The sequence below is a fragment of the Zalophus californianus genome, chromosome 10 (genome assembly GCF_009762305.2).
Source record: "Zalophus californianus isolate mZalCal1 chromosome 10, mZalCal1.pri.v2, whole genome shotgun sequence".
Lineage (NCBI taxonomy): Eukaryota > Metazoa > Chordata > Mammalia > Carnivora > Otariidae > Zalophus > Zalophus californianus.
The window spans coordinates 81,434,732-81,461,312 of record NC_045604.1 but is presented as its reverse complement, the minus strand read 5'-3'; the positions used below and the strand labels follow the sequence as shown (position 1 = coordinate 81,461,312).

Below are 26,581 nucleotides of genomic sequence, written 5' to 3'. Positions count from 1 at the left end.
TTAAATTTTTGGTCTCGAAATGGTGCTACCAAGTCTTAGTTACACAGAACAATATGCTGCAACTGTTTAAAAATTTCTAAAACTATAAACTCAAGGATTTGGAAGCTAAAAATAAAGAATATAAAATTTATTTGAGGGCGCCTGGGTGGCTCAGTCATTAAGCGTCTGCCTTCGGCTCAGGTCATGATCTCAGGGTCCTGGGATTGAGCCCCACACTGGGCTCCCTGCTCTGCAGGAAACCTGCTTCTCCCTCTCCCACTCCCCCTGCTTGTGTTCCCTCTCTCGCTATGTCTTTCTCTGTCAAATAAATAAAATCTTTAAAAAAAATGTATTTGATAATTACTATCTCCATTCATAACACTGACTTCGTTTCTTTTAAGAAATGTACATCTGCTAATCCATATTTATTGCTTCTTAGGGAGTGGGTGGATCCATAAATGAGATTCTGTTCTTTGAATGCCTTTTGCTGGTGTTATTTATTACTAATGCTTGGAGGAAGGATCCTAAATTATCTCTCAAAATGCTTAGAGCTTGGTTATTTCTTGGTTTGGAAAAGTGTTTTTATTTTTTGGTATATTCTGGAATATAACAAAGATAGTTACTCATTTAGAACATGAGTTGATAGTTACTTATTTCGTCCACACAGAGAATATTACATTGTCTGTATCTTCTTAAAAGAATCTCAGCGCCTGTTTAGCTTAGTCCGTTAAGTGTCTGCCTTCAGCTCAGGTCATGATCCTGGGGTCCTGGGATTGAGCCCCACATCAGGCTTCTTGCTCAGCCAGGAGCTTGCTTCTCTCTCTCCCTCTGCCACTCCCCTGCTTGTGCTGTCTCACGAGTGTGCACTCTCCCAAATAAATAAATAAAATCTTTAAAAAAAGAATCTCTGCTCCTGGAAATTCACCTTTTTTTTTTTTTAAGATTTTATTTATTTATTTGAGAGAGAGAGCCCAAGAGGGGGTAGGGTCAGAGGGAGAAGCAGACTCCCTGCTCAGCAGGGAGCCCGATGTGGGACTCGATCCCGGGACTCCGGGATCATGACCTGAGCCGAAGGCAGTCGCTTAACCAACTGAGCCACCCAGGCGCCCCACCCTTTTTTTAAACTTGACTTTCTAGATGTCCTTCAACATCTGTTTATAATATTAAGAGTTCCTAAGGAGAGAGATTGTTTAAAAAAGAGTAATTGTGACTTTTCTTAGAGCCACATTCTTTAGGGGGCATAAATGAATGGTGACAAAGCTCTTTCTTAAAAAATTGTATGTTTGTTCTTGCAGCTCGGGTTGCCCTTCCCCTGCTTATGTCGTGTGCCATGTAACACTATGTTTGGATCCCAGCATCAGATGGTGAGTTGTCTTTTTGGTTTGTAAAATAATATGGAATTGTGTTTTGAAACCATGTCTTCCTTTCAACTGAATTCTGTTTGCTGGCCTCCAGATAATTATTAGCTTGTTCATTTATCGCTTATATCTTCTTGTTGTATAATATGTGCTTACGGGTTTGAATGTCCATGAAGGTTGGCTGGCATATAGGTCAGAAACACCTGCCTCTTAAGGAATCTTGTCATTACTATATCACCTGTTTTAAGTAGAAACATGGGAGTCTAGTTAAGCACCAGAAATTTCTTCTAAAGCTCGTCCTTTGAAAGGTTATCGTTGTCTGGATTTGTGAATGGCAGATTTTTAAAAATGTGAGATTGGAGGGTGCCTGGGTGGCTCAGTTGGTTAAGCGACTGCCTTCGGCTCAGGTCATGATCCCGGAGTCCCAGGATCGAGTCCCGCATCGGGGCTCCCTGCTCAGCAGGGAGTCTGCTTCTCCCTCTGACCCTCTTCCCTCTCGGGCTCTCTCTCTCTCTATCTCATTCTCTCTCTCAAATAAATAAATAAAATCTTTAAAAAAAAATGTGGGATTGGAATTGGATTCTGCTTTTTTTTCTTAAATTTAAAAAATTTTTTAATTTAAATTAATTAACATAGTGTATTATTAGTTTCAGTGGTAGAGTTCAGTGATTCCTCAGTCTTACATAGCATCCAGGGCTCATTACATCATGTGCCCTCCTTAATGCCCATCACCCAGTTACCCTATTCCCCACCCAACTCCCCTCCAGCAATCTTCAGTTTGTTTCCTATGATTAAGAGTCTCTTATGGTTTGTCTCCCTCTCTGATTTCATCTTGTTTTATTTTTCCCTCCCTCCCCCTATTCTGCTTATTTTTAGACATTCAAGTGTTAAGCCTTCCCATACTGAAGCCAGAAACAAAAGGGATAGGTTTTAGGGTTCCGTGCTTCTTTTTCCAAGGTAGTTTGATCTTCTGGTTTGGATACATCAATGAGTAATACTAGAAATAAATTTTTGGCTATTTTGGCGGGGGGATTGAGAGAATATTTTCTTTAAACATAAGTATTTAAAACGAGAAATATTTGTCCTGTATATATGCAGTTTTTAACTTTGATCTCATTTAACTGATTTTTGTAGTTAGTCTTCAAGGGAAACTATTTGATTTTTATCTCTGTGATTAGAGAAAATAGAAAAATGGTCAAGAATAAGAACTGAGGACACCTGGGTGGCTCAGTTGGTTAAGTGACTGCCTTCGGCTCAGGTCATGGTCCTGGAGTCCCGGGATTGAGTCCCGCATCGGGCTCCCTGCTCAGCGGGGAGTCTGCTTCTCCCTCTGACCCTCTTCCCTCTCATGCTCTCTATCTCTCATTCTCTCTCTCTCAAATAAATAAATAAAATCTCTATAAAAAAAAAAAGGAATAAGAATTGAGGGGCACCTGGATGGCTCAGTTGGTTAGGCGTCCAACTTTTGATTGTAGCTCAGGTCTTGATCTCAGGGTCATGAGTTCAAGCCCCATGTTGGGCTCCACACTGGGTGTGGAGCCTACTTAAAAAAAAAAAAAAAAAAAAAAAAAGACTTACTGATTTGCATGATTAATTTTGAGAGTCATCTGCTTCTTTTGTAAGTTGTAATTTTTTATTGTATAGCTTTTATGCTCGTTGCTTCATGTTTTTGTGGTTTGCCTTTTCACCTAGGATGTTGCCTTCCTGGAGAAGCTGATTAAAGATGATATAGAACGCGGAAAACTGCCCCTTTTGCTTGTAGCAAATGCTGGTAGGTATTATGAACTGAATCTCCCATTTTAGACATATGAGAGAAAGACTAGGTACTTAGCCTAAAAAAAAGTCTAAAGAAATGTTTGTGCACCACATGTTTAAGGTAGTTTGTGTCAGCATCGTGTGAGAATTATAATACTACACTTGGCTCCTTAGACTCCCTTTAATTGTTGGTTTGGGGAGTTACTTTGTTGATGTGTGTCCTTTCTCATTTAGGTTGTAAGTACTTCTCTCTCGTGTGCCTTTTTTCTAAATTGAATTTTAAAATGTCATACTTAAATGTGCACCTTGAGCATGGCAGTTCAACAACTACTTTCTGCTGTGCTTCCCTCATTGTATTCAGCATTGTACTTGAAGCTCTAGACAGTGCATAAGGCAAGGAAAATAATGACATGACACACATACTAGAAAGAATTAACTGTCTTTACTTGCAGATGGCCTTATTATCTAGTTAGAAGGTCCTAAGGAAACTACAGAAAAGCCATTAGAACAATAAGCAAATTGATCAAGGGTTGCAGGATTTCTGTATACCAGCAATGAACCATTGAAATTGAATTAAAAATGCCATTCAAAAAAATGAAAACTTTATGGATAAATTTAACAAAATATATGCAAGATTTGTACACTGAAAACTACAAATATTGCTGAGAGAAATTCAAGAAAACCCAAATGAATGGAATGATACAGGATATGCACCTGTGGAAAGACTCAATATTATGAAGTCTGATTTCCCCAAATTAATCTGTAGATTGTACAGATCAGCCCCTATCAAAATTTCAGCAGGCTACAATTTCTTACAGAAGCTGATAAGCTGATTCTAAAATTTATATGGAAATACAGAGGATGTGAAGGATAGCCAAAATAATTTTGACAAAGAACAAAATTCAAAGGCTATCTGGCTTTTAGACTTAATATAAAGCTGCAGATAATCAGGACACTGTGGGATTAATTGAAGACGGTAGAGTTTAGAAATAGACTCACATGTGTAGGGTCACTTGTTACAAAGATGCCAAGGTATTTCAAGGAAAGAAAGGTGGGTCTTTTCCACCAGTGGTCTTTGAACTAGCGGATATCCACATGGGAAAAAAAAATTGAACCTTAACCCTTACTTCACTCTATGTACAAAAATCTTTTATGAATGATTTATTGACCTAAACCTGGCAAAGGAACCACTTGGATTGGTTGTGTTTGTTGGCAGTTGGTGAGGATATGCAACCTTATTAGGTGGGATTCTGTTAACTGGAAGTTTAGGATGGTCGGGAGAATGCACGAGTTCCGTTTTACTTATGCTCTGTGAAGAGGGAGCTGCCTACCCAACCTGTAGCATAAACAGATTCATCAAGGGGACAGGTTAAAGCATTCAGTATATTTAAACTGACTTTAGCATATTAAAACAAAGAACCTCTTGTATTGGGTTAAAAAAAAAACCTGCAAATTTATCTGTGTACACTTAGAATAAACATACCTAAATAACCCAGAAAATGACAAAAAGCAAGTGTGGAAAAGGGTATCTTGGGCACATAGTGACAGAACGAAAGTACTGTAGCCGTGTTAGTGTGAGATAAGTATAGACTCCACACTAATTATATAAATTCATGTAATCCACTAAGACATAGTAGTTAAGAATGCTAATGAACGTAACTGAAAAATATAAAGGAAAACCTGAGGAAAAATTGATAAAATACAAGTATAAGTTGACAAACCCACCATCTTAGAGACTTGAATATATTTCTCCTGAAGGAATATCAGGTATATAGAAAAAAGCATATAGAGGTTTTAAGTAATAGTATTAACAAGCTTGCTTCTATACATACATACATAAAATGGAGAATATGCACACTTCAGAATTTGAATAACCAACTTGTAAAAGTTGATTTTAAGCCGGTTCACATAGAAAATCTCAGTAAAATAGAATGTTACTTCCTTCTTAGAGATAACGTATTTAAAAGCTTTTATCATGCTGTAAAGACTCAGAAAGTATTTGTTGCTTTCAGTATCCTTTTTTGTGTGTTTTATCCTAGGAACTGCGGCAGTAGGGCACACAGATAAGATTGGACGTTTGAAAGAACTCTGTGAGCAGTATGGCATATGGCTTCATGTGGAGGGGTGAGTGGAGGGTGAGGTTGGCTCCATGGTGGGCCTGTATGCAGTGCTCATCAAGAGTGGGCATCCAGGCTCTTACTTTTTGTAACATTTATCTCTAAAGGCTCACTGGGTTCCATAGTAAAGGTAACAAAATAGCCCAAAGTGGCGTGAGCGAGAAGAGATTTTACTGGCTCATGTAACTAAAAAGATGGTGTTAGGATTATTTTAGGCACAGCATCAGCCAGGGCTCAGCATCTTCCTCTCTCCACCCTCTCCCCCAGTCACTTGGCCTAATTTCCTCTTTGGTGCCTCCATTTATAGATAGACTTTCCTATTTTGGTGCAGAGTAGTTGCAGGGGCTCCAGCTTGCTTTCCAGGTTTGTGTCCTGAGGGTCACAAGTCCCAGCAAAAGTCTCCTACTGAGCCCATCACCATGGCCAGGGAAATGTAACACTTCCATAGTTCAGTGATTTGCCCACCTCTGGAGCAGGTGTCTCCTCCACCCAAAGCTGTGGTCTGATGGGGGAGATTGGGGTGGTTTCCCAGAAGGCCTTAGGGGAGGATACGGGGCAGCCGCTCCACAAATCCATCCCCAGCATGCCATAGGAGCTGGGTTATTTTGTCCCTCTCGGAAAGAGTTGATGACTAGAAAATCTTTTATATGAAAGATATAAAACAAGACACCCATTACATCACATCAGTAGGTGATATCCCGTGAAACACATTTGATTAAAGTACATTTTCAAGGTTTTGCTGAAATTGGTATATGCCACATTTTCTGTTAATATAAACACTTATAACCCGGCTGAAAAACATTTAAAATGTCAGCTTGAAACAACACAGCTTTTTTTTTTTTTTTAAAGTATAAACTTAGTGAATAAGCAGCAATAAATAATTTGTGTTTTTTTTCCAGTGTGAATCTGGCAACCTTGGTTCTAGGTTATGTCTCCTCATCAGTTCTGGTATGTGATTGATTTACTAAATACTGTGTTTTTAAGAAGGAATTTAAAATCACTTAATCCCCGAGGCGCCTGGGTGGCTCAGTTGGTTAAGCATCCAACTCTTGATTTTGGCTCTAGTCTTGATCTCAGGGTCGTGGGTTCAAGCCTCATGTTGGGCTCTGTGCTGGGCATGGAGCCTACTTAAGAAAAAAACAAAACCAGAAACAATCCCTGATGGCTTTTCATGTTTTTATGAATGGAGGAGGGTGTTGGGTTTAGTGTATTCTGATGGTCTCTAACAAAAAGTTGTTTTCTCTCTGGTAGGCTGCAACCAAATGTGACAGCATGACACTGACTCCGGGTCCATGGCTGGGTTTGCCGGCTGTCCCTGCAGTCACGCTTTATAAACACGACGATCCTGCCTTGGTAAGCTCACTCTCACTGGGAGGGACTGGGGAGTGGCTAATAATCATTAGTGAGTCTGGGAGCAAAATAGGGAAAAAGTGGAAAGTTTCCTTAATGCCAATTCTGTGACTTTTTTATCAAAAAAATGTTTCTAATGTAAGTGAAACAATACTGTATACGTTTTTCTCTTTATTCTCCTCATAGGCCCCCGTGTGTATGAGGAACTTTTTATGATATTTTATGACTGTGTAATATTCTGTTACTTAAATACGGCAATTTAATCATTCTCCATTTGTCAACTTTTAGGATGTTTTCAAATTTTTGTTACTAAAATAATGAGCATCTTTCTGTATTTCAAATTATTTCCTTAGACTATGTCCCCAGAAGTGACGTTACTATTAAAAGTAGTTAAAGCTCTTGATCCCCATTGTCTAGAAGGTTGTAACATACTTTTTCTAAGAAGTGGTTCTTAAGAGTAGATCAGTTAGTGATAGGCCTATGCAAAATAAGCTTTAATTGATTCTTACTAAAACGGTTAATGTCTTGCTCAGTCAATAGTGGCCAGGTGTTTGAGGATACTCAGAACAGCCTTGGAAGGGGCTTCCTCTTGAGTGCCTGAGAGTTCTGGCTGTGGGGCACGACCCATCTGGATTCTCATCCTGGCTTTGCCACACCTGAGCCGTGAGCCCTTGAAAGCAAGTTCTCTGACCTAGGTTGTCTAGAATACTTCCCTCATGGGGCTGTTAGATGGTCAGATGAATAAGGCAAGCCAAGTGCCTGGCATAGCATCTGAACTGTACTAAGTGCAGAGGAAATGGTAACTAGATAATTCTGCTGTGTGTCTTCACTGGCTTTGATCGCTAAAACCATATTGGCTTTTTTTAGACTTTAGTTGCCGGTCTTACATCAAACAAGCCAGCAGACAAACTCCGTGCCCTGCCACTGTGGTTGTCTTTACAGTACTTGGGCCTCGATGGGATTGTGGAGAGGATTAAGCATGCCTGCCAACTGGTGAGTAGAAACCTCAAGTTTAAATGAGCCACCAGGGGCGCCTGGGTGGCTCAGTCGTTAAGCATCTGCCTTCGGCTCAGGTCATGATCCCAGGGTCCTGGGATTGAGCCCCGCATCAGGCTCCCTGCTCCGCGGGAAGCCTGCTTCTCCCTCTCCCAGTCCCCCTGTTTGTGTTCCCTCTCTTGCTGTGTCTCTTTCTGTCAAATTAATAAAAATCTTTACAGAAATAAAAATAAAAAATAAATGAGCCACCAATACTCTGTGGCAAAAGCAGTGACGGAAAACTGCCTCAGTGCCTCATCCACCGTCCATGACCTTGTTGTCTGGATTTGGCTTCTCATAAGCAAGCAGATTGCATGTGTACATTTTCTGTGTGGAGTTCTGGGAGGGACTGCTGGGGTCTCCCAGCGATTGTGGCCACGTGAAATGAGATTAGATGAATGCCCATGTCAGCATAGGATGAGAAAAGAAATCACAAGATGAGAGCCAAGGAGTGAAGGAAGCAAAAGGGGGTGGGAGGTAAATGTGGCCCCTGTCTCTTGAGGGGGAAGGAAATATGGCCACTGGGGGTTAATGGTGGATGGGCTGCGTGTTTTTAATTCCAACTGGCTTGGGCTCCCTAATGGCAAGGCTCTAGGGACAGTTCTATAATTCTCCTGTATGAGGTGTTCTTGTGAAAATGTGTCATTATGCTCTAGTTTAGAAAGCAAAGAAAGTCATGTTTATGCAGTTTGAGCTGAGTCTGAAAGCTTGCCGTCGCCTCTCTAAGTCTGTTGGCTTACGTGGTAGACGGGGGTGATGTAATAAGAGATTGTTAGGAGGCCTGAATGAGCGCATACGTGTAAGGCTCTCACAGTAGTGCTTGATCACATGCAGATGGATTTAAAAATAAATCTTTGTTTTAAATGTGTTCTGTGGAATCAGTACTTCCTCATGTGACATTTTTATGTTTAGGGGAAATTCGTATCTTTGTGTCACCGTAGCAGCTGTCTTTGGGTTTGTAATGTCAGGATCGTGCATCCTAACACTCCTTTCTCATGCAGCAGAAACACTGTAAATGAAGTAGTTTGATTTTTACATGAGATAATTTCAAGATTTGTGTTCATTAGGTTTACAAAAGCACATTTAAAGAAAAAATTTTGTCACTGGACTGTCAGCTTACGTCTTGAGGTTTGGTTATTCAGAAGGGGAGGCCTTTATTGCCGTGGTAACTTAGTCACTTTGGGGAAGGTCTGGGCATCAGGGGAGGGCTCTGCAATTCCCTTTGGCTTACAGAGCACAGGAAGATAATGAGACATTAACTACCAAACCCTTGAGGTCACTGCAGCTCTGTCTACCTGCAAGCAAACGCTGTAGCTGGTCACAGGGCTGCTGACCATCTCTGATGGCCTGTCGCTGACTCCCCGCTGCTCCCAGCATGTGGGAACCTGCCGGGAAATGTAGCACGTGTGGTCACCTGTATGTTCATGCCTCCTAGCCCATCCGTGGGGGCAGAAATCTGTATCCTCCTCCTGGCTTCCTCCCATCATCTTCGTCGTCATTGTCCTCCTCATCTGCCTGGGAAGCAGTTAGTATTTGCTCAGTGCAAAGCACTATGCCGCGCACTGTGCATGCACGGTTTCATTTGCACTTCCTAGGATATGAAGTCCACTGGTGACAGCATACTAAGAAGTAGTTTTCATGAGGGGTTTTCCAGTGTCTAACACTCAGTAAATAACTGTGAATGAATGAATCCCAACCCCATAACGTAGATGCTCTTTTATCCCCACATCAATAATGGGAGACCTCGGATTGAGATTACAATAGAACGATGAGGGGCGCCTGGGTGGCTCAGTCGTTAAGCGTCTGCCTTCGGTTTAGGTCATGATCCCAGGGTCCTGGGATCGAGCCCCACGTTGGGCTCCCGCTCGGCAAGAAGCCTGCTTCTCCCTCTCCCACTCCCCCTGCTTGTGTTCCCTCTCTCACTGTGTCTCTGTCAAATAAATCTTTAAAAAACAACAACAATAGAATGATGAGGAGGTAAGTCATCACACACACGTGATGCACACGGTGTTCTGGAGACTGTTTCCAGGCACCTGACACAACAACCCTGTCAGATAGCTACTCTCCTCATTTTATCATTGAGGGACCTGAAGCACAGAGAGGCTGTCCAAAGTCATAGCTAGTAAGTGGCAGATGGACTTATTCCTTGTCCCACAGGTGAGATTTTGAACTCAGATGTGCTTATTCCAGACCCCATGCTCTGAACAGCTCCTCATTTATCTTTGCTCTTCCTTCCCCAGGATCAGGTTCTGTGTCTTGCGCATATTTGCACTCAGTAGTTCTGTGGGGTTTTTTTGAGCTTTAATTGGCATATAACATTATATCAGTTTCAGGTGTACAACACGATGAGTCAATATTTGTGTATATTGGGAAATAATCACCACAGTTACAAGTCCAGTTAGCACATGTCACCATACATTATTACGGAATTATCTCTTGTGATGAGGACTTTTAAGATTTACTCTTAGCAATTTTCAGATATGCAGTATAGTGTTATGAACTGTAGTCACCATGCTGAACATGACATCCCTGTGACTTACTTATTTTACAACTGGAGATTTGTATCTTTAAGCCACCTTTACCCATTTTTCCCACCTCCCACCCCCTGCCTCTGGCAGCCACCAGTCTGTCTGGGAGTTATGAGCTTGTGGGGTTTTTTGTTTTGTTTTAGATTCCATATATAAGTGATATCATACACTATTTGTCTTTCTCTTTCTGATTTATTTCACTTAGCAAGCATAATGTCCTGAAGGTCCATTCATGTTGTCACAAATGGCAAGATTTCATTCTTTTTTATGGTGAATAATACTTCCTTGTGTATGTATATTACATACCACATTTTCTTTATTCATCCATCCATTGATGGACACTCAAGTTGTTTCTCTATCTTGGCTGTTATAAATAATGCTGCAGTGAACATGGGGGAGGGGGTGCAGATATCTTTTCAAATTGGTGTTTTTGCTTTGTTTGGATAAATACCCAGATGTGGAATTGCTGAATCATAAGGTGGTTCTATTTTTAAATTTTTGAGGAACCTCCATACTCTTTTCCATAGGGGCTATGCCAGTTTGCTTTCCTACCAATAGTGCTCTGGGGTTCCCTTTTCTCCACATTCTTGCCCACATTTGTTACTTCTTTTCTCTTTGATACTAGCCATTCTGACAGGTGTGAGGTGATATCTCATTGTGGTTTTGATTTGCATTTCCCTGATGATAAGTGATACTGAGCATCTCTTCATGTGTCTCTTGGCCATCTGGATATCTTCTTTGGAAAAAAATCTCTATTCAGATCTTCTTCCCATTGTTTAATCAGATTTTAGTTTTTTGCTCTTGAGTTGTAGGAGTTGTATATATTTCGGACATTAACTCCTTGTCAGGTAAATTATTTGCAAATATCTCCTCCCATTCAGTAGGCTGACTTTTCATATTGATGGTGGTTTCCTTTGCTGTGCGGAAGCTTTTTAGTTTGGTATAGTAGTTGGTTTTTGCATTTGTGGCCATGTACTGAGTAGGTTTTGAAAGAATGAATGACTTATGTTGCTAATATGACAAATTCACATATGTCTTATTAGAAAAAGCCTTTCTGGAAGCACTGCATGTAACTTGCAACCGAAAGATCGGGGAATGTTTGCAGTTGTTGAAAAGCAAGAATTGGCAGCCTACCTGAGGAGCCACCAGGTGACAGATGGCTTTATCTGCCTGAGATCCTTGTTTGCAGGCCTGCAAAAATCCTCCTGAAAACCATTTCTTAATATGTTATGTTGACCTAGTGAAATTATGATAAGTAATTATTAAATACATATAATTTAATGAAATTACGGTAATCACAAGCTGTTGTTTCTCTTTTGCAGAGTCAACGGTTACAAGAAAGTTTGAAGAAAGTGAACCACATCAAAATCTTGGTACAGTATATAATTTGATCTGTTTTTGAAGTAAATAGCTTAAGTTCAAGTTAGAATGATCTCCAGATTTGATGCATTTCAGTGTAATTGTGACAATTCTAGTAAAACCACATTCTTTGGATGAGAATCATGCACATCCTGATGACCTACCTCTACAGAAAGCACAAACCCCAGAAATTTGTACCATTTGCTGAACCCCTTTGGTGCTTTTCATATAATCATTTGTAATTTTATTCTGTTAAAATTTAGAAATGCACAAACACTGTTGACCACCTGACCAGTGATTTTAAAACACCCATCTTCCTGATATGAAAAGTCATTTTGTCTCTCACAGTGTTTTGGATGACTTTTTCTGAAACCTTCTGACACTAGAATTTTCATTTGCACAGAGTGGGGAGTAAGGAAATAATAAGCACGTGACCTTGCTCTTGTCTTCCCCTGGTATCTCCCTAAAAGATGCCAGACTCTTATCAGAGAGTGCTGTCTTGGGGTAATTACTGGACAAGGAGATGAGGATTTAGCAGGGCTAATAACCAAGTATCAGTTCAGGCTTGAGTGTTTTCATGTTTTGCTTCATTGTATTTTAGAATTTCAGAAAATATAGGTCAGATTCTAATTTAAACAGGGTCACTGGGTGCTGCATTACACAATTAAGTGCAAAACTAATACGTGAGTTAATTTGGGGTTCAAGTTAATAGCGTTGATTTCCGTTTTAGTACACAGTTTGCTTTAAGTGCCTGAGAGGGGGGCTGCTCGTCATTGCCTTCAGAGTAGGAGTTTGGAGCCTATTCAGTTGACCTGAGATGACCCAAGTTCTAGTTTGGAAGAGGAGAGTGGCCCATTGGAGAAGCAGAGGGATGCATGTAAGTCAGGAGACTTGGGTTCTCATTTCAGCCATACCACCGAGGCCCTGTGACATTGAGTCATTCTCTTAACTGCCTAAGCCTGTGAGCTCAGTTGTCAGTGAAGGTATGTTGGTTGGACTCCTTTAGTAAACAGAGAAGCCCAGACTATGGACTAGCATGAGCAAGATGGCAGGAATCAAGGCAGTGCTGGGCCAGTGGACTTTCTGTCCCTCCCTCACTGAGCCCACTCGGGCTCTCGTGTCCTCTCTCCCTCCTCCTCCTCCAAGCTGGGAGATTCTGCTGGTGCTGGTTAATCACCAGTGGGTTTGGGGCATCTGTGTAAAGCCAGGGAACCCTGCTCCATCCCTCCCTCCAGTGGATGCTTTTCTCAGGAAAGGTACAACCACCGGCCAACCCCTTGCAGCACTGAGGCTTCGGTAACAGCCTTCATCACAGCTGCTGGGTGTGAGATGCGTGCTGTGTGCCGTGCACAGCGCTGAGCACGGGGGTTCTCTCATTTACCCCTCACCGTAGTCCCCTGCGTGTCTGCTCTTCCTTCTCGCTGGAAGCACTGTTCCTTTCCATTCTTTTCAAGACTCATTTCTTACCCTTCAGATCTTAGTTCAAATATCATGTCTTCAGGGGCGCCTGGATGGCTCAGTCAGTTGAGCATCCGACTTTTGATTTCAGCTCAGGTCATGATCTCAGGGTCCTGGGATCAAGCCCTGCATTGGGCTCCCTGCTCAGCAGGGAGTCTGCTTGAGGATTCTCTCTCTTCCTCTCCCGCTGCCCCTCCCCTGCTCACTCACACTCTCTCTCAAATAAATAAATCTAAAAACAACCAAAAAACCCACCAAATATCATGTCTTCAGAGAGGCCTTGCCTGGCTGTCCTATGTGAGCCAGCCCTGCCACTGTCCATCACTCTGTCCCCTGGGTGTGTCCTTCATTGCAGTTCTTAGTACCTGAGACTGTGTGTTCCTTGTCTTTCTTTGTAGAAGCTTTGTATAGGCAGGGACTTTTGTCTTTTGGTTTTTTCATAGTGTGCCAAGTTTAGTATTTGGCCTAGAGTAGGTATTTAAGTGTGAATGAATAAATCTAATCTGTGAGTGGGTCGCAGTGGCTGTCTCCTCCTTGCTGGTGAGGAAGCAGTACCAGAGCAGTTCAGTGACTTGCTCGGGCCACACGGCTAGGACGCTGTGGAGCTGGGATTCACACCGCAAGGCCTGTGTTCTGAACCAGTGGGCCATTCTGTCCCCAGTTGGTTTTCAGGAGAACTTAGTATTTGTCCTGCTTCAGGGACTTGTTACAAAGGGCAGATCAGATAATGTATGAAAAAGCAAGTGAAGATTGTAGGGCATCACAAAATCCTGGTCATTATTAAATGGCTTTTGTTCTTGCCACAGTTTTTGTGTGGTGTTCCCATAGATCCCCAGTCATTGAGCCCTCACGGGATGTCACTGCAGTGGAGTGATGTTACTTCTGTCTCTCTTCACTGTGGTTACGTGTCCCGAGTCTCATCATAGTAGGTGGCAGGGCCGGGACTTGAAGCCAGGGTGTTGGAGACGAGCTGTGTCTGCAGCATAGACGCACTTCCGGGCTCAGCAGCCCCGGGCCCCTTCCCACTGCTGGGAGGCCTGGGGCAGCTGCTGGGTCCGTGGGCCGGTGCCTGTCCTCCCAGCAGCCGAGTCGTGGGCTGTCTGCCTGCCTCTCCTGGGCACCTCCGGGGCGGAGGTGGGGGTTCTAATGTTTCACCCTTGCCCCTGAAAAAAAACCGCAGAATGCCCCTGGGCTCCGCTTACATGTCTGCTGGCCTTTAAGATCGTCTCCGTCCTTAGGGTCCTGCTCCTTCGACCGTGGTCGAAAATCCTCGGATTTTCTAAAACTCCTGCTTGGACTTGGGCTTATTAAACTTGAGGGTTCTTTTTTTTCTTCCCCCTGATCAATTGTGTCAAGTTTGTTTTTGCAGATATGACCTCTTTCTCCGGTCTCACCTCTGGACCTTGAGTTGGCAGCATAGTGAACCTTGCCGCTCCGTGTGCCATGCACCCCTCTGACTCGTCCCAGCGCTGCCTCTGCTGCTGCTGCCTCGTGAGCTGCTCCAGGCCTTTCTTTGCTCCTGAGCTGCCTGGCATCTGCATCAGCCATTCGCTGGGTTTTTACTTTCGGTGACAACTTCTGCCTTCTGGCATGTTCTTTCTAGTTCTTATTCAAGTCGGTGCCTCCTTTTCGGTCTTTTTTTTTTTTTTTTTTTTTTTTTAATTGTTTCTGGTCTTCATTTTTCTATTTGAGCATGGTTGTTATCGTCTATTTCTGAATTTCTGATTGTTGCTTTAGTATTTCCGTTCTTGGATCACCCCTGGACCATGTCTGCTGACTCCTGCCTGTGTGGATGTGTCATAACCTGTCACTGAGGGCTAGATGTTTTTGCCTGTGTGACTGGCCCAGGTCCGTCTCTGTCAGTTCCACAGCTTTAGGACTCCTGCACCACATGGGACATCAAGCCCGCTGTGGTGCACACCTACCTGATGCTTTGCTCTCTCATGAGAGAATTTTTTTCTCCCTCTGTAGACAGAGCCTCATGTGGCAGTAAGCCCTCTTGCTGGTCAGCAGGTGGTTTTTCTCTCCCTCTTTTCACCTGGAGCATCCTTCAAGGGTCCCGGATTTATGTGCCCTTTACTGCCATCCGCACATGGGCCTGAAGACTCTAGATGTTAAAGCCAGGTTCCCGTACCTGCTCCCCTCCCTCCAGCGCCTGCTCAGCCAACAATATTCTTTGCTTTCTCTTCTTTCTAGATATACTGTTTTTGTGAGCCTAGCTGTGGTTTAAAAGTTTTTTTGGTTATCAGGATATTTAATCCAGCATTTCAGTCTGCCATGTGCTAGAAGCAGAATTCTGTGTACATAACCCTGGACAGTATTTCTCATGCACTGACATTTGAGACCACCAAGCTCAAAGAAATAGGAAACCAAAGACTGTATTAAACTATATATAGAAGTCTCGGCACTCAGATCATCCTGCCTTATCCTAAGTGAGGATGGGGGAATGGCTGTAGAATTTTGTTGCTTTTGTTTCTGTTTCCTTCTTGGGTTTACTCCATTCTATTTAGGTATTAAGCCCCTCCAGCTTTACAAGTATTAATAGATTTATTTGTTTATGTGAAAGTCAAAGGAGATGATAGGTGAGCACAGGAATCAGCTCAATAAGTTGATAGATTGGATACACATCTTGCTTGCTCTGAATCACATCCAAAGGCAGATGCTTAACGATTGAGCCACGCAGGTGCCCCTGCACATTAGCATTTCTGTCATGGAGACCTCATCTGCAGAGCCTTGGAAGATAGGTTTGAGGGTTTTGTTGTTGTTGTTTTTAAAGATTTTATTTATTTGAGAGAACACGAGCAGGGGGAAGGGCTGAGGGAGAGGGAGAAACAGATTCCCCTCTGAGCAGGGAGCCCGACACGGGGCTTGATCCCAGGACCCTGGGATCATGACCCGAGCCGAAGGCAGACGCCTAACCGACTGAGCCACCCAGGCGCCCTGGAAAATAGGTTTTATGACTAGAATTGTTGAATGCTCAGAGATCTTCTGTCCCTGTGTGTCATATTCTGTCAAGGGCATTGCTGTTCCCTTTGTATCCTGACCCTGTGGTGGAGCTGAGGGCCAGCTGTGTGTTTGTTCAATGGTGAGCATGAACTTCATGCTGGCTTATCTTAATGCAGTGAATGTTTTTGTCTGTAATGAAATCCATTAATGAAGTTAGTCATCTGACCCCTGTTCCCGAATATAAGGACCGTTTCAGTGATTGAGAAAATATGAAGCTTCAGAAGCTCTAGACTGTGTTTATCTTCTTGCCAGCAGGACTTACATCCTGTTCTGAGAGATTTACAAAGTGAGAAGAATACTATGTCTGTGAATATAATATATGTTGCAGTCAGGGGCACCCAGCTGGGTGGCTCGGTCGGTTAGGTGTCCAACTCTTGGTTTTGGCTCAGGTCATGATCTCAAGAGTCGTGAGATTGAGCCCCGTGTCGGGCGCCACACTGGGCATGGAGTGTATTCTTCCCACCTCCCTGACACCCCCCCGCCCCAGCTTTCTCTCTAAAATCTAAAAAAAATTTGCAGTCAGTCCTGCTTGAGTTAGCATAATTTCTAGATTCTTGAAAGCTTAGCTCTCCCAACACTGATTCTGGTTATACTTTTTCCTTGCCTCCTTTGATCTTTAATGGCAGGCTTATGTTTATTATTATAGTTACCTCCTGCTTTAATTTCAGCATGCCAGTGTCAGATGTTATAATTCAGGGGCAGTGTATTTTTAGAACCGGCTTAGAGTTATTTCTAGGAATTTTACTAAACCCTTGATTGTTGTTTCTGTAGCAACTGAAATTAATTTTATGTGTTAAGAAAATACGCTTATCTCTAGCCTGTTTTTCCAAACTCCGTTTTATTTTGCAGGTGTTGGGGTTTCATGTTACTTGGTAATATCAGATTGATTTTTCAGGTGGAAGATGAGCTCAGCTCTCCAGTAGTGGTGTTCAGGTTTTTCCAGGAATTACCGGGTTCAGGTAAGGGATTCTAAAAAGAGTTATTTTTGTACTTGTGTTTAAGGGCTTTGAATTTTAAACCATTTCAACAGATAGAGTCTAAAATATTTTGACTGCTAAAATCTTCAGTCATCGTTTCAGAAAATGTTAACAATTTTCAGGGGCGCCTGATTTTGGCTCAGGTCATGATCTCCCCTCCCCCCGGGGTGTAGAGCCTGCTTAAAATTCTCTCCCTCTCCTTCGGTCCCTCCCTCCCTCCACTCTTGTGCATGTTTGCTGTCTATCCAAAAATAGTAATAATAATTTTCACAAAAACTCCCGGCCTAAATGCCTTAGCCTTTTACTGGTAGTTTCCTGTGATCCAACCAGTGGTTTCCAAATGCCAGTCCCTGGACTCATGTTAGAATGAGTGGGTAAGAGTCCCTTGAAAAGAGAGGTCTGGATGCATATGTATATACAACCTAGTGAATCAGAGTATCTGAGGTAGGGCCCCTAAATCTCTCTTTTATTTTTTTTTGTTCTTATCACAGTTTATTTTTTTAAGTAGTTTAAAATACTATGTAAACACACAGTAGAGACATTGGCAGTTGAGATTGGGAATGACCTGAGGCTATTTTTAAAGGATGCCCCAAGCGCCCCCACCCTAGTCCAGGTTTTTCTCACCTGGACACAGCCACGGTCCCCACCAAACTGACCTCTCACCTCCGTGTACTGTACACGCCCCATTCGGGACCATTCTCTGCATGCAGAGCAGGTGGTGGTACATGTGGGAGTCCCGTTGTGGCCTGTCGCTGCCCAGACCCTTCAGTATCTTACTATTTCTGTTGAATTAAGTCCAAGCTCTGTACCTTGTGAGGCCTGTGGGGTCTAGCCTTTGCCATTTTCTCTGACTTCCTTTTAGGCCACCTCTTCTCTTGATCATTGTGCTTTAGTCAGACTGGTCTTCTCTGAGTTTCTAGAACATTCTGCACTGTCCTAGAGCAAGACGTTTGCACTTGCTGTTCCCTTTGCCTCAAGCACATTGCCTTCACTCTTCTTCTGGCTGGCTCCCTGTCACCATTCAGGTCTCCATAATGTCCAGCCTCCTCAGAGAGGCCTTTCCTGTCTGTCCTGTCTAAAGTGACTGTATCAGAGTCCCTACCTTTTTTCATGGCACTAGCTAGCAACAGTATATGGTGATTTCATTTCTTTCTTTACAGTGTTTCTTCAATAGAATATAAACAGCAGGATGCCAGAAACCTTGTCTGCCTTATATCCCATGTGCCCAGCACAGCACCTGGCACAAGCAGGCACCCAGACCATTTGAATGAAAGGAGGATAATTCTGTTGTGAGGCCCACTCTGGGTGCTCTTGGGTTCCCTGATTTACCTCGCACAGTGGTTGATAGACTAGTTGGTAACTTAAAATGTTATACTTTCATTTCCTCTCAAAGTTCTTGAAAGAAAGACTTTTTGTTTTTTTTTTTAAAGGTTTTATTTATTTGTCAGAGAGAGAGAGTACAAGCAGGGGGAGCAGCAGGCAGAGGGAGAAGCAGCTTCCCGCTGAGGAGGGAGCCCGATGCAGGGCTCGATCCCAGGACCCCGAAAGAAAGACTTCTTAAATGAAATTAAGAATTCTATTTGTGAGACTATATTCAAGCATTATATTTTTCATGAGGAAAAAAGTTGTGGAAGCTTAAGATACACATTTTCAAGAAATTTTAGTTGTAAAAAAAAAAGTTTACCATCTTGTGTGTATAGTTCAGTAGGGTTAAATATATCCACATTATTGTCCAGCAGCTCTCCAGAACATTTACATCTTGCAAAACTGAAACTCCATACTCATTACACACTAACTCCCCATTTCCGTCCTCCCTCCCAGCCTCTGGCAACCACCATCTACCTACTGTCTCTTGAGTTCGACTCCTGTGGGTACCTCAGACCCATGGAGTCATGCGGCATGAGTCTTTGTAACTGGCTTATTTCACTTAGTGTAATGTCCTCAGGGTTCATCCATATTGAGCTTGTGAGAGAATTTCCTTGCTTTTTTAAAGATGAGTAACACTACGTTGTATGTATACACCATGTTTTGTTTACCCACTTATTGTGAGGTAGAAATTTTAATTTCTGTAATATTTGAGACTTCTCTCTTGGGTTCTGTTGGGAGCTCAGTGAAATAAGGTTTGAGGGGTGTGTATGGAGCTGTGTTTCTAGAAGGTGAATCCCCTTTCTGTGTTCTGGTGTCAGATCCAGTGCTTAAAGGCGTCCCTGTGCCCAACATGGCACCTTCGGCAGTCAGCCGGGAAAGACACTCGTGTGATGCCCTGAATCGCTGGGTAAGAATGGCGGTCGTGTGCTCGCTCTTCTCCACCCCAGATGGAGTAACACGTGCTCACGTCTGGGACATCAGCCCCCAGGAGGGACGCTCCTGTGGAGGTACTGGGCTTCCCTCTAGGGCCCTTGCTCGGCTCACCGCTCCCCGTGCTGCGTGACATCAGGCAGGGCCTTCCAGCACGACCCCCCCCCCCCCCCCCCCGAGGAGACCATTTCCTGGCTGCTGAGGCCGGCCGTCAGACCGCACGCCAGACGGGGGCTGTGGGGCAGCCGCTTGGGAGTTGCGGTGAGCGGCTGTGGTGGCATCAGAGGGCGCATGAGCCAGAGCCCCTGAGCGCCTGGCCGTCGGACAGCAGGGACCGAGGGCGCAGGGCTCCGGCTGCCTTTCGGCGCTGAAATCGCGCCTCCAGGACTGTTGTGTAAAGAACGCTGTAAACAGTGTCAGTCAGCCCTGGTGTAGCGTGCGGTCATGCCCCCAGTGGCTTTGGTGAGTCAGTTAGGATGCATTCATGCAGCAACATCCAAAACAGCCAGAATCAACCATGTAGCCGGACGTTTATGGCAGGAAGGAAGTGGCCATCAATAACTTACGTGAAAAGCTGCAGGTTACCGCCCAGCACATACAGTGGTGTGTTTTATGGCGATAGAAAACACGCAGAGACCCAGGATGGGTCTGTCAGATGTCAGCAGTGGGCGCTTCTCCGTGGTGTGTTGTGGGTAATTTTTATTTTATTCTTTCGATTTACCTGTATTTCCTAGATTTTTCTACACTGCAGTTGTATTTTTTAGTAACAAAAAGTGTAAAACTTTTAGCCCATTTGAAAAGAAGTGGCCATAAGTATGCAGAGAATCAAAAGACTCGGGGAGCCTCCGGGGCCTGGGGCCGAGTGGGCGAGGGTAGGTGCGAAGACCGTTGAGGCCGTCCCCAGGGGGGCCTCCTCACTGTGCCCTTGTCCCTGCAGCTGGGAGAGCAGCTCAAACAGCTGGTGCCCGCGAGCGGCCTCACCGTCATGGATCTGGAAGTGGAGGGCGTGTGCATCCGGTTCAGCCCTTTGATGACAGCAGCAGGTAACCAGTCTCCGTGGGTTGCCCTCCTTCGTTCTGGGAGCAACAGTGACATGTCCGTGAAAGTCCGGGCGGTGGTTCATTTGCTTTTCCTTGGGATACTCTGCCCTCTGTTTGAAGACGCTTTTTCTTTGCCTTTGGGCTACATTTAGGTAGATGAGCTTTCCAGGGTAACATCACTTGAGCCTCCCTGTGTTTTGGTGTCTTGTGACCCTTCGCTGTCTCCCGGGAGAGGCACCCATGGGGCTTGGGGCTCCCAGCAGCTGGGCTGCCTGCGGAGACTCTGGGCTGTGGGGAGCAGAGCCTGTGCCGCTGTATTCCCTGCTCAGGGCTCCCCAGCGGTTCGGACAGACCGTGAAGGTGGAGGGCCATGGTTTTAGACATTGGAGAAAGAGGGACGGCTGCAAGTACATGGGCTTTTACGACAGAACGTTCTGGGTGTGCGTCCAGACCTGCTTCCCACTCCCGCGCCGTAGCGTGCGAGATCCCGTCTTGTGAAGTGCTTTAGGTTGCCCACCTCCGTGTCATTGGACTGAACAACCCGCTAACAAAAGATACGTTAAAAACTGACGATGCTTTATTTCTGAGATGATTTAAAGATTTTCAGAAAATCTATTTTTTTAAATGAGATATTTGTAACATTTTGGGGAAGATACTTGCTCGAGGACCTCAAAGTAGGGGGATGTGGAGCATTTGTCCTGCAAAGAAAAGCCCGCCACAAAGACGACTGGCGGCTTCCTAATCTTCCAGTAGTTTCTGCACGTGGTATGCCGGGGGCTTGAGCCCCAGAGGCTTAGTCTCTAAACCTGGCAGAGTGAGCTGAGGACACCCGAGGCAGCACGTACGGAGGCTTAGTGTGATCCTTTCCCACATTTGAGTCGCACGCACGGGGTAGTGATGTTGGGTCCCTGCCGGCCCTGGGGGCTCTCAGGTTGTCCTCGGTGCTGTTGTCGTCAACCTGCCCTTCTGCCTCCCCCTCACACACCCGCCAGAATCCCGCTCTCCCCAGGATGTCATGTGCTTGCCTCGTCCTTTCTGGCCTGCAGTACAATATCGATAACTGGAGCGGAGTCCTGTGAGAAGAATCGGATTTCCTGTTAGAGTTTCATCGTGTGTTACATCAGGGGCTAATTCTGTCCTCTGTGTGAGAGAGAAGCGTGTCTACACTGCAGGAGCTGCTGTATGAACTTAGAGCGCCAGGTTTTTCTATATGGGCTTAGTGGCCTTTTTTTTTTTTTTTAAATGCTTTAGCTCCTGCTGACCGGATGGCCCTGGAGCTGCTGACCTCCCTGACAGTGGGAGGGGAGCCCTGCCCTCTGGCTTTCACCATGTTCCTTACACATTTCTCTAACACTCTGGGGACGCTTTCAGTTTTAGGCACTCGGGGAGAGGATGTGGATCAGCTCGTGGCCTGCATCCAGAGCAAGCTGCCCGTCCTCACCTGCACACTGCAGCTACGGGAGGAGTTCAAGCAGGAGGTGACAGCAGCAGCAGGTCTCCTGCACGTCGATGACCCGAACTGGCCTGGAATAGGGGTTGTCAGGTACGTGTTCTTGCTGTTCTGCCATGTAGAGACCGCGGGTGTGGACCGGCTTAGAAATTGGCGGTGAATTTGTGTGGTCACAGCGAACATGTCTAATGGAAGGAAAGTCAGCAAGATGTTTTGGGTGCTTAGCAAAGCCCGGCGCAGCGGCAGGTGTGGCCACCCTTGCCCTCAGTGAAGTAGCGGTCCCTGTACTTCCCGTGCCAGCTCGCAGGTGACCGCGGGGCGGGGACACGTGCAGGTGCACAGCTGACAGATGCTTACCCCCACGGGGTACAGAGAGTCACTAAGGACCACTAAGACCGAGAACCCCCTCGCCGGCCAAGCACCCGCCTCTGGCCGTCGTTGGTTATCCCTGTGGCTGTTTTCCATCTCCTTCCAGGACGAGGGGAGATTCCCTGCTTCTGCTACAAATGAGGCTTCCAGACCTGGCCTCTCTCTTAAGTTTCATGGATTGAAGACTTGGGCCTTCCTTGCCATGTTCTTGACGCTGTCTGACCTTGAGATGCTTGAGTGGCTCCTTGGCCCGTGTGTCTCACATTCTTGGAAATCACCAGTAGCTTAGAACCCCCTGCAGTCCTGCGTGCAAAGAGGCGTTTGATCTTTTAGATTGAAATACTGTTATTTGATGTTGTTTGTAGGTATGAACATGCTAATGATGATAAGAGCAGTTTGAAATTAGATCCAGAAGGGGAAAAAATCCATGCTGGACTCCTGAAAAAGTTAAATGAACTGGAATCTGACCTTACATTTAAAATGGGTAATTACTGTTTTTATAAGTCAACTCTTAACTTGGGAAGGCCTTTTCTAACTGGTTAAGGGACGGGGGGCTGTGTCCCCTCAGAGGAAATGCTGGTTTAGTTCTTTCTAGGGTGAGCTAGCTCCCTCCCTCTCCTGCAGCCTCTCCGGGCATCCCGTGTCCCTGTTAGCACTGGGGAGGGAGGCTCCTTTGTGCACGGCCTTGTGACCGAACACTTGGGAACAAGTCGGTCGGTTGTTTCTTCCCGCAGGCCCGGAATATAAAAGCATGAAGAGCTGTATTTACATTGGCATGGCGAGCGACGACGTGGATATTTCTGAACTAGTGGAGACCATTGCAGTCACAGCCCGAGAAATTGAGGAGAACTCACGGGTCTGTAAGACTGATCTGTGTCTCGTTCCTTTTCTGGGTTTTCTCCAGGCAGCTAGCTGAGGTCCCGAAGGAAGAAGCTCCCCTCAGAAACATCTGTTCATTCCCAAAAAGGGTGTGAATGCTTCCCATGAGCTAAACCTTGTGCCAGGAATCCAGAAGCCCACGAAGACTGGACACAGTCCCTGCCCTGGGTGGGCTCACCACTGGGGGGCCAAGATCCCCATAGCCGGGCGAGGCGGCAAATGCCGATGGGGGGAAGTTAGGGATAGCAGAGCGTTCGGGAAGACGCAGCCACCTCTGCCTGAGAGGGTGAGGAGAGAGTTCCTGAGCATAGCTGGTCCTGGGGCTGCATGAGGCACGTGTTTCTCACAGCAGAACTTCCCGCCAGTAATAGACCTTCTTTTGGCCGGTTGGCGTGGAGACCAAGCTGTAAGCTTCATGGTCATTCTGCAAACCAGGTAATTGAGTCAGTAGAAATCCCTCAGAGGCAGAGAGAAGGAACTAAAGCAAGAGGGGTCTGAGGAGACCAAGGCTGGTAGGAAGTTGGCTGTGAGCCTGAGGAGCCGGCTTTATTCATTCTCCGGTGGACATCCTAAAGGTTCTGCTAAACTCACTCTGTCGCTTCCAATTCCACTTCCATGAATGTTGAGCAGTGTGTCTGTTTTCTGTCGGTAAGACATTCAGATCACATTTCTCGTCTCCTTTCCCTGGCAGATGAGGCTGGTCACCAAGGCGTGTCTTACCCTTATCCAGGCATTTTATCCTCTTCTGTTTAATTTCCTGTTTTACTCTGTATCCTGGTATTTTAAAAAGTGCAGAATTCCATTTACTAATAATACTTTTGAAAAATGTTGCCCATGCTGTGGTAATAGTTCTAGGCCTTGGGCAAGAAGCTTAGACAACTGGGGCGCTTGGGTGGCTCGGTTGGGTGTCTGACTCTTGATTTTGGCTCAGATCATGATCTCAGGGTCCTGGGATCGAGCCCCACGTCAGGCTCTGTGCTCAGCACGAAGTCTGCTTGGATTCTCTCTCCCTCCCTCTTCTCCTCCCCACGTTTGCGCACTCTCTCTAAAGTCAAATCTTAAAAAAAACCTTGGACAAGTAATGTCTTTCTTGGTCCTAACACAGCTTCTGGAAAACATGACAGAGGTGGTTCGGAAAGGGATTCAGGAAGCTCAGGTTCAGCTGCAGAAGGCAAATGAGGAGCGACTTCTGGAAGAGGTGAGGCTGAGCACAGAGCTCCCAGCTGACGCCACACTGGGAGCCCCTGGCAGGATGGTCATAAGCAATGGTTCTGTTTTGCAGGGGGTGTTGCGACAGATCCCCGTCGTGGGGTCCGTCCTGAACTGGTTTTCTCCAGTACAGGCTTCACAGAAGGGGAGAACCTTTAACTTAACAGCAGGTAGGACTGACAAGTGTCATCCCAGGTCTCATTGATCTTGCGAGTTTTGACCCAGTTCCTGTGATCCCACACACGAGTGGAGGAGCCCGGTGCCCACATGGCGCATGCTCAGCACTGGGTCTGCCTTGGGGACACTGCGATGTAGCATCATCTCTCTCCGGCCTCCACGGCTGCAGCCGCACAAGGGCAGACCCCTCTTCCTGGAAGCCCATGGGAACGTGCCCCCTCGGCCGTTCGTGTCCTCCACATGGTGTCTTTTGCTCAGTGCTCAGCGTTAATACTTGTTGCGGTCTTACTAGTGCTTGGCCTCAGCAAGAGGCTGCTTCTGAAAGGGGAGATGAGAAGCCTGTAGTCCGGAGCACCGGGCTAGCTTATTTCAGACCAGGTCCCCAGCAAGTATTAGTAGTTGCCGGGATTTGGGGAAGATGTCCTCCTGTTGGTCTCTTCCTTTTTTGTTCTACTCGGGGAACAGCTCCCTCAGCCTGGGCCCCCTCCCTAGGAAATGATGGCTTCGATCTCCTAGGACTGTAATCTGATTTTTGAACACACCAGGCCTCAGCCTTCAGCAGAGAGGCATCTGTTCCTTGCTGCTGAAGCACCTTTCCCACTCGCACGTGGATTCCCAGGCATGCTCAGGCCACCCTGCTGGCTGAGGACTGTCCGAGGGACGCAGGGTCCCTGGGGAGGTTCAGGGTGGAACACCCCAGCAGGGCTGGGCCTCGTGAGGAGCGCTACAAGGGGCTCTCTCCAGTTCCCAGCACATTTCCGGAGGGCCAAAGGCTCTGCTGGTCTGAGCGAGGCTCAGTGGCCGGAGGAAGCTTCTAGGGGAACGAGGCTGCATGGGTCAGCTCCCAGGGCAGCCTGTGCCAGGAGTTTCTGCACACACTTCTCTCTCTTTCATCGGCAGGCTCCTTGGAGTCCACGGAACACACCTACGTCTACAAGGTACAAGGCACGGGAGTCACACCACCTCAGACCCCCTCGGGCACCCGCACGAAGCAGAGACTTCCAGGTACAGGAGAACTGGTGGTTCCTCTTGGAACATAGACCTTTGCGTCCTGGGGGTTTTTCCTGTTTGGTGTTACCTGCATCCTTTTATTTTCTCTTCACTTAAAGACTCGTTTCCTTTTAACCATGTCCGTCGCCTTGAGCTTTAAACCATGGAGAAATTTCTCCGCAGCACTTCACGGGGGTAGTTGGGGTCTTGAGAGCTAGCATCACGTTTAAGCTGTCCTTGCCTGAGCTTTTCCTGATGGGGACCTCGGAGGTTCCCGGCCTCAGGAGCCGTGTTGGAGTCCTGCCAGTTCTCATTTCTCACTTCCGGGGCATCAGAGCCTGGGATCGCAGGGGTTTCTCCAGAAGCACTTGGGATTAAATAAAGCGGTCACTCATTGCACAGAGAGCTTTCAGCACTGTCCATGGCTCTTTCTCTAGGCCAGAAGCCTTTTAAGAGGTCCCTAAGAGGTTCTGATGCTCTGAGCGAGACAAGCTCGGTCAGCCACATTGAAGACTTAGAAAAGATGGAGCATCTGACCAGTGGGCCAGAGCAAGATGTCCTGGAGACCAGCAGCCCTGAGCCCCACCCTGGGTCTCCCACCCTGCAGGACACCGAGCAGACGGGGGCCCTCCAGAACGGGGCCCAGCGCCCAGAAGATGACCGTCCCCAGGTAGAAGAACTGGAGAGCTTAAGATAAAATTCACTGTTTTGCTTTGAGACTGTACTGAGTATTATTTCAGGGAAGATGAAGTTATAATGAAAATGTGAACCGTGCCACATGCTAATGCAAGAGAAATTACTGTTATTTGTGCTTAACTGGGATTTTCTGCACAAATACGTGCCTGAAAGCCAGGCTTTTTAGAAGGGCAATTGACTTGTCTAATTCCACGAGTATGCGGAGCTGTCAATACCGTTTTCCCCCGTTACCATAAACACTTGGATTCACAAAGAACACTTAGAATTTCAAGTGCCTGCCACTTGAAACACTTGCTGTTACCATTCTAAACGTAAGTGTAAGACATTGTATGAGGTTACTTATGATTTTTTGTTGAGACAGCTTTCTTTAGAACTCTCTGGGTTCTCCGCTGTACTGCTGCTGGGGAGAGACGACAGGCTTTCCATGTTGGAGCTGGTGTTCTGTTTGGGCAGGTTGCAGCGGACAGCGGGTTTGGATTTGGCTTGAAGGAGAACGGGATTCAGTGGGACTGAACGGGAGCCCATGCCCGCCGTCCCCACTGCTGCTTCCC

General features: G+C 45.7%; 1 protein-coding gene across 4 annotated transcripts in view; it reads left to right on the top strand.

Annotated features, from left to right (window-relative positions):
- PDXDC1 (pyridoxal dependent decarboxylase domain containing 1) overlaps positions 1-26,031 on the top strand; it is a 50,575-nt gene extending 24,544 nt beyond the window's left edge. For all 4 annotated transcript variants that reach the window (XM_027610441.2, XM_027610440.2, XM_027610439.2 and 1 more), the window contains 17 exons: positions 1,275-1,343; positions 3,030-3,108; positions 5,132-5,216; positions 6,109-6,157; positions 6,461-6,562; positions 7,427-7,552; positions 11,445-11,495; positions 16,841-16,904; positions 19,109-19,197; positions 20,158-20,263; positions 21,632-21,803; positions 22,445-22,563; positions 22,814-22,935; positions 24,064-24,156; positions 24,241-24,337; positions 25,245-25,349; positions 25,772-26,031. In XM_027610441.2, the coding sequence (XP_027466242.1) occupies positions 1,275-1,343; positions 3,030-3,108; positions 5,132-5,216; positions 6,109-6,157; positions 6,461-6,562; positions 7,427-7,552; positions 11,445-11,495; positions 16,841-16,904; positions 19,109-19,197; positions 20,158-20,263; positions 21,632-21,803; positions 22,445-22,563; positions 22,814-22,935; positions 24,064-24,156; positions 24,241-24,337; positions 25,245-25,349; positions 25,772-26,031 (1,788 nt within the window). The remainder of the gene's footprint in view (positions 1-1,274; positions 1,344-3,029; positions 3,109-5,131; positions 5,217-6,108; positions 6,158-6,460; positions 6,563-7,426; positions 7,553-11,444; positions 11,496-16,840; positions 16,905-19,108; positions 19,198-20,157; positions 20,264-21,631; positions 21,804-22,444; positions 22,564-22,813; positions 22,936-24,063; positions 24,157-24,240; positions 24,338-25,244; positions 25,350-25,771) is intronic.
- Positions 26,032-26,581: the final 550 nt, after the last annotated feature.